General features: G+C 43.8%; 1 protein-coding gene across 2 annotated transcripts; it reads left to right on the plus strand.

The window, feature by feature from the left end:
• Positions 1 to 304: 304 nt before the first annotated feature.
• Positions 305 to 6,556, plus strand: LOC106983085 (cationic amino acid transporter 3-like). Of its 2 annotated transcripts, XM_053226321.1 has the most exons (3): positions 305 to 439; positions 1,069 to 2,674; positions 5,779 to 6,556. In XM_053226321.1, exons 2-3 carry the CDS (start codon positions 1,256 to 1,258, stop codon positions 5,800 to 5,802), a joined length of 1,443 nt encoding a protein of 480 aa, XP_053082296.1. In that variant the 5' UTR covers positions 305 to 439; positions 1,069 to 1,255; the 3' UTR covers positions 5,803 to 6,556. The 2 variants fall into 2 exon arrangements, with proteins under 2 accessions (XP_053082296.1, XP_053082295.1); XM_053226320.1 differs by lacking the exon at positions 5,779 to 6,556 and having other exon boundaries at positions 1,069 to 4,530.
• The last annotated feature ends 925 nt before the right edge of the window (positions 6,557 to 7,481 follow it).

Here is a 7,481-nt window from a genome sequence, read left to right on the forward strand (position 1 = left end):
AAAATTAATAGGGAGTTATAAGTGAGTGTTTTAATACAAGCTCACAGAGCAGGGCAGATTCTCCAGGTGGCTGGCGGCTGACATCACGGATGTGTTTATAGAGCACGGGATGGCCAGAGAGGAGAGTCGTCTGCAGAAGTGAGCTCACCTTCTCTCCCGGAACCCAGAGAGGGAGGAGACAGAAAGAATTGTTTTGGTTGTGAGCTACTGAGCTAGGTGACTTATTTCTTTCTCCTTACCCATCACACTCTCATAACTGTGGACATAAAAATTGTAGTGAATTTTGCCTGGTTGCTTTGGGTGAAGTATATTGAATGTCAGAATTCATAAAATGGCCTTTCTGGTTCTTCTCCTTTCTTAGTAATGGACCCTTGTTGGCTGCTACACTCATTTCTCCAGTGTTTCTTCGCCCGACAGACTGCTCCTCTCATTCTTACAGGTAGTTATAAAGGCCCTGCTCCTTTCTCCCACTTCCTCTCTTCTCACAGCGCCTCTGTGGGCCTAGGTAGGTAAAGCCAAGGGTTGGACTGTACTTTCTTTTCCATCAGTACAGCTAAATGGATGATGCAGAATGAGGAGAAAGGAAACCAAAGTGATGTCTGACCTTGGGTAGCTGATTTTGGGGCTAAGGGTGTTAAGACTGGGGGACCAATATTTGTATTTTAAACTCAGATGATATTTAAAAAATGGTTCTGTAATTGCAATGAGGCCCTCTAGGCCGTGAATTAATGTGTCATAACTCACGCCCAAGCACTGCGCAAACATCCCGCGTGTGAATTATTGCACAATAAATTCATGCCCTGTTGTGTCTTACAGCTTAATTAGTACATGAAGCTACATGAGTTAGACGAACCCAAATGGGATTATGTCATGTGGTGCGTAAAAAAGCAGAATGTTGGGAGGTATTTGGCACTTTTTCTGGGGGGAAAGCAGGGCTGATTTTTCTGGAGTGTCCTCTGGTGTCAATTTCTGTGATTTGGGGCTGCAACAGGTGACATGTGACTTCTGAGCTTTGGTTGGTTGGTTGAATATGGGTTCAGTAAATATCTATTGTTTACTATGTCTTAGGCATTATGGAGGGATAGCACATATAAGATGAAATACGAAGCAGCAGCTTTGAAACCTGAGCACCCAAACTCGGCAGCCTCAACTCAACTCGGCTTAACTCAGCCTCACTGAACCCAATCTGAGACTCTCTGCTCACTGGGCTTGCTACAGCACTCCGATCCTAGAACCCTCTTCAATTCCAGCTAGAATGTTGTATCAGGCACTTCGCAGATTTGCTCAAAAGCTGGTACGGAGACATACAATGGAGCAATACGTGGCTAAGATTTCCACTGCCGGAAGGCTGAGCACTCTGGATATAGTGGCCTTGGGTGTGGTCAACACAGTGGGTGCAGGTGTGTATGTCCTGGCTGGTGAGATAGCCAGTGATAAAGCAGGACCATCCATTGTGATCTGCTTTTTGGTGGCCGCCCTGTCTTCTGTGTTGGCTGCTCTGTGCTATGCAGAGTTTAGCGCCCGGGTTCCCCATTCTGCTTCTGCATATCTGTACAACTATGTCACTGTAGGTGAACTCTGGGCTTTCATCACTGGCTGGAACCTCATCCTCTCCTATGTTACTGGTGCAGCCAGTGTGGCCCGGGCCTGGAGCTTAGCTTTTGACAACCTGATTGGGAACCAGATCTCTCAGACCTTGCATGAGAGCATCCCACTGAATATTCCCCATGTCTTTGCAGAATATCCAGACTTCTTTGCCATGGGCCTGATGTTGTTGTTCACCGGACTGCTGGCTGTCAGGGCTAGTGAGTTTGTCTTGGTTACTACAGTGTTCACAGTGGTGAATGTTTTGGTTCTTGGTTTTGTCATCATCTCTGGCGTCCTTAAGGGGAAACTGCACAACTGGCAGCTTACGGAAGAGGACTACATAATGACCATGTTTAGACTCAATGACACTTCTCCCTTGGGCCCTCTGGGCTATGGAGGATTTGTGCCTTTCGGTTTCCAGGGGATTCTCCGTGGAGCAGCGACCTGTTTCTATGCATTTACTGGTTTCGACAGTGTTGTTACCATTGCCGAAGAAGCCCAAAATCTCCAGCGTTCTGTCCCCATGGGCATTGTGATTTCAGTGTTCATCTGCTTTTTGGTGTATTTTGGGGTCTCTTCAGCACTTACGCTTATGGTGCCTTACTACCAGCTTCAACCTGGGAGCCCCTTGCCTGAGGCATTTCTCCATATTGGCTGGGCCCCTGCCCGCTATTTCGTGGCTATTGGAGCCCTCTGTGCTCTTTCTACCAGCATCTTGGACTCTATGTTTCTCCTTCGTTGGATGACCTTCGTGATGGCAGATGATGGCCTCCTGTTCGGTGTCCTTGCCAGGATAGACTCCAAAACAAGCATCCCCATTGTGGCCACTGTGGTCTCGGGCATTATCACAGCGTTGATGACATCCTTCTTTAGACTCACTGATCTTGTGGACCTCATGTCATTTGGGACCCTGCTTACTTACTCCCTGGTGGCTATTTGTATTCTCATTGTCAGGTATCAGCCTGAATTGAATGATGAAGAAAATGAAGCAGAGGCACAGGAGGAGAATGGGCCTGCAGCAGAGAAGCTGACTCTGTGGAGACTATTTTGTCCAGGCAGCTCCACCCCCACTCCACTCTCTGGCCGGGTTGTCTACGTTTGCTTCTCACTGCTTGCTCTGCTCCTCCTTCTTCTTTGCTTGGTTCTGGTCCAGTGGCCAGTTCTACTGCTTTTTGAAAACCCACTGTTGATTATAGTGGTTGTGCTACTCCTGATTCTCATCACTGGGATCACTGGGGTCATCTGGAGACAGCCACAGAGCCCCACTCTCCTTTACTTTAAGGTCCCTGCTCTGCCTTTCCTCCCAATAATGAGCGTCTTTATGAATGTTTACCTTATGATGCAGCTGACACTTGGCACCTGGGCCCTCTTTGGTGTCTGGATGCTGATTGGGTTTGCTATCTACTTTGGCTATGGGATCCACCATGCATGCAGGATTAACCCCACTTGAGTTAGGACCAGAATTGTGGACCTTGAACTCTGCAGTGCCTGTACATATTCGATTTTACATCATCACACCTGGATGCTGTCTGGTTTCCTTGCACAATAATGGAGGGTACTTTGGAGCACAACATCAATGGGATATTGATGGGGAAACACTAATAGAGCTCTGTATGTATTGTGAAGGATGTGTCTTTGCTCTTTCTCATCTTTAAAAAAAGGTTTTTTTTTTTTAACTTATCTGCTTTTCAATTGTGTCTGTAACTGTTTACTGGTTTTAAAAAGTTATTATTAAAAGAAACTAGAAAAAGTGTTTTTGTTTTCTTTGGGTAAATACCCAGTAGTGGAATTACTGGATCATATGGTAATTCTATTTTTAATTTTTTAAGGAACCTCCATACTGGCTCAATAGTGGCTGCACCAACAGCCACCAACAGCACATGATGGTTCCTTTTTCTCCACATCCTCACCAACACTTGTTATTTTTTTGTCTTTTTGGTTTTAGCCATTCTGACAGGTGTAAAGTGATAACTCATTGTAGTTTTAAATTGAATTTCCCTGATAATTAGTGATGCTGAACATCTTTTCATGTGTCTGTTGGCCATCTGTATGTCTTCTTTGGAGAAATGTCAATTCAGGTCCTCTGCCCATTTTTAAATTGGATTATTTGTTTTTTGTGTGTGTTGAATTGTGTAAGTTCTTTATGTATTTTAGATATTAACCCCTTATTGGATATATCATTTGTGAATATCTTCTCCCATTCAATAGGTTGCCTTTTTGTTTTGTTGATGGTTTCCTTTGCTATGCAAAAGCTTTTCACTTTCACTAATTTGAAAAGATACATGCACCCCTATTTTTATTGCAGTGCTATTGACAATAGCCTGGATATGGAAGCAACCCATCCACTGATAGATGAAAGAATAAAGTTGTGACACACACACACACACACACACACACACACACACACAATGGGATACTACTCATCCATAAAAGAGAATGAAATCTTGCCATTTGCAATGACGTGGATGGAGCTAGAGCTTATTATTATTATTATTATTATTATTATTATTATTAGAGTGCATGAGGGGGGGAGAGAGGCAGAGGGAAAGAGAGAGAGAGAATCTTAAGCAGTCTCCATGCTCAGTGTGGAGCCTGACAGGGGCTCAATCCCATGACCCTGGGATCATAAACTGAGCCAAAATCAAATCGGATGCTCAACTGACTGAACCACCCAGGAGCCCCTCGAGTATGCAAAATAAGTCAGGTAGAGAAAAACAAATGCCATATGACTTAACTCAGATGTGGAATTTAAGAAATAGAAGAATGAATAAACAAAAAGACAAAAAATCCCCCCCTAGATTCTTAAATACAAGGAACAAACTTGGTGGTTACAAAAGGGGAGGTGTGTGGGAGAAAGGGTGAAAGAGATAAAGGGAATTAAGGGTGTACTTATCTTGATGAGCACTGAGAAATGTATAGAATTGTTGAATCATTATATTGTACTCCTGAAACTGTATGTTAATTATACTTCACTAAAAAAGTAAACTAGAAAGAGACAAAAAATATATATAACTGAAATATGGTCCCTTCCCTTAAGGAGCTTATATTCTGTATTTTTTTTTAATGTTTATTTATTTATTTTGAGAGAGAGAGAGAGAGCGCATAGGGGAGGGGCAGAGAGAGAGGGAGAGAGAGAATCCCAAGTAGGCTCTGCACTATCAGCACAGAGCCCGATATGGGGCTTGTTCATGAACTGTGAGATCGTGACCTGCCAAAATCAAGAGTCAGATGCTTAACTGACTGAGCCACCCAGGTGCCCCAGGAGCTTATATTCTAATACAAGGGGTAAAGCATAGCTGCAAGTGTTGTCATTAGTAATATACAAATAAAGGGTCTTGGAAATTTGGAGTGGAGGTTGATCATTTGTGGCTGGCACAGTGGTGAGGGTTGATCGGTGAAATCAGAGAAGACTTTGTTGAGGAATGGCATTTGAGTTGGCTCTCTTTAGGGACAGATAGGATTTTGCCATAAGTGGGCAGCAGGGAGAGATTGTAGCAGAGAGAGCAACACCAGGAAACGTACAGGAAAATGAAGCAGAGGCTTGGCTGAGAGGGCAACAGGCCATGCACAGGTGGATTGGAGCCAGAGCCTTCCTCTGAGCACAAAGCACTTTGGCTTTGAATCCACCACCCATGCTGAAAATCCCTGGGGTTGGTTTTTTCTACTTGCTAATATCTGTATCCCTGGATTTTAAAGTTTCTCTACTATTGTCTGCTTTGGTCCACTTGTTCAGAAAGTGCGTAGTTGAGAGCCAGGTGTCCTGGGTTTTGTCTTGTTTCCACCACTAACTAGCAATGTGGCCTCGAGCAAGCCACTCAGTTCCTTCAACACTCTGCTTATTTATCTGTAACACAAGAGGTCACAAGTGATCATTTCTTTAAAAAAATTTTTTTTAATGTTTTTATTTTATTTTTGAGAGAGAGAGAGAGAAAGAGAGACAGAGATCGAGCAGGGGAGGGGCAGAGAGAGGAGACACAGAATCCGAAATAGGCTGCAGGCTCTGAGCTGTCAGCACAGAGCCTGATATGGGGTTGCAACTCACAGACCATGAGATCATGACCTGAGCCCAAGTCAGATGCTTAACCGACTGAGCCACCCAGGTCCCCAGAACAGGACATTTCTAAAGTTCCACTTAGTTAAAAAATTCAAGGATTTCCTCTGTTTTTTCTGTCCTGTTATTCTCTCAACTAGGTCTGTCTACTGCACAAAATCTAAACCTGTATCCTGCCCACTTTTCACGATGACCCACTGTTGGAGCAATAGAGGTACAGTAAATAACACCCCATGTCCCCCCTACTATGTTTGGAACCAATCGATAATCAAGATACAGAGACAGGTGGTTAAACCGTCAACTTTAGACAGACTTACTCATCACAAGTAGTACTGAGCACCCCCGGCCATCCATCACAGTAGAGAGCCTGCTTTTATTAGATTTTTTCTCATGTATGAGCAGGTTGAATGCATGTGTCCTGTGGGCAGGTCAGCCCTGGATAAAAAAAGAAAACCAACAAATAACTGGAAGAGGCTGAGCTGGGCATGCTCAGTGCTGTCTCTTCAGCTCACTAATCAGGTACAGTGAGAGAGGGGGTGTGGAGAGAGGCCAGGAATAGTACTCTGCTCAGTGGTTCTCAAACTTCAGTGAGTGTCTGTCACCTCACCTGAAGGGCTTGTTAAAACAAGCTTGTAACAGGTTCCAGGTGATGCTGACACTGCTGGTCCAGGGACCACACTTTAAAGACCAAAGCTCCTGCTGAAGCCCTTCCACATGTAAAGATGAAGCGAGGGGAACAAAGGTGCCCTTTTAACATTTACCTTCATTTAATAAAACATTTAGATTAAAATACCATTGTTAAGTCTTTCACAGTGGGGAAATCATAGTGAATCATTTCATAATGTATGTGTATATCAAATCATCACAATGTCCACTTTACATAGCTTTACAATTTTATATGTCAGTTATACTTCCTCACTAAAGCTGAAATAAAAAAATAAAATACTATGGTTATCTGTGTGTCTTTATTTTTTCTACTAGATTGTAGGTCATAGGTAAGGAGTGTATCTTGTTCACTCCCCAGAGCATCCAGCTGGGGGCCAGGCACATAATGAATATTTAATCAATTTATGTTAAATTGAATTAAGCCTTACATGTGTCTTTGGTGTAGAAAATTCTCCCTCTTCTCATGCTAGCATTGTGCTACTCCTTTAAAACTATCTCCTAGGACAGTCTCCTTGACAAATGGCATTTCTCTCCATTTAGAACCCAGCGTCTAGAACTGTACCCAGGCACTTCTACTTTTGCCTTTGTTTGGCTATGCCTGAGTTCTGGTGACTATCCTATCCTGTCTGTTCCATCACAGTGGAATCTTGCTCAGGGCAAGAGGGGAGGTTCTCTCCTTCCTCTAGACCTAGCAGAAAGAACAGTGTTGTTCATTCAAAGAGCAACAGGGAAAATACAGCCCTGGGGCAGGAGAATGCCTGAACCTACCTCCTCTGGTCCCTCTCCATCTATTCCCATGGGATTTGGGGAGGAGCAGGAAGTAGTGAAATTGATAGAAGACCCAACCCATTCTACCTGACTCCACAGAATCCCTGAAGTCTAGACTGTCTCCAGCGTGGGCACAACAGACATCTTTCTTGAAGCAGTCAGAGTTCTATGTTTTGGCATAGAAGGACCAGTGTCTTTCTATTTATGTATGGGGCCTGCCCTGAGAGAGGGGGATAGGAAGCTACTATCTTATTTGTGGAATTTCTCATATTTACAACAGGGAGCAGTTGACTCCAGAGAAACCTGCTGAAGGGAGAATTACCATATACTTACCAACTCCTTTAGACGCTTTTTGAGAGACTGCTGAAAAAACCTTGTGAGATCATCTAAGATTCTTTGGGGAGAGAGA

Source organism: Acinonyx jubatus, chromosome B4 (assembly GCF_027475565.1).
Source record: "Acinonyx jubatus isolate Ajub_Pintada_27869175 chromosome B4, VMU_Ajub_asm_v1.0, whole genome shotgun sequence".
In the NCBI taxonomy this organism is placed as follows: domain Eukaryota; kingdom Metazoa; phylum Chordata; class Mammalia; order Carnivora; family Felidae; genus Acinonyx; species Acinonyx jubatus.

Bases quoted from the DNA above. Each gene is read 5' to 3' on its own strand.
- LOC106983085 (XM_053226320.1), top strand. From the start codon at position 1,256: ATGTTGTATCAGGCACTTCGCAGATTTGCTCAAAAGCTGGTACGGAGA.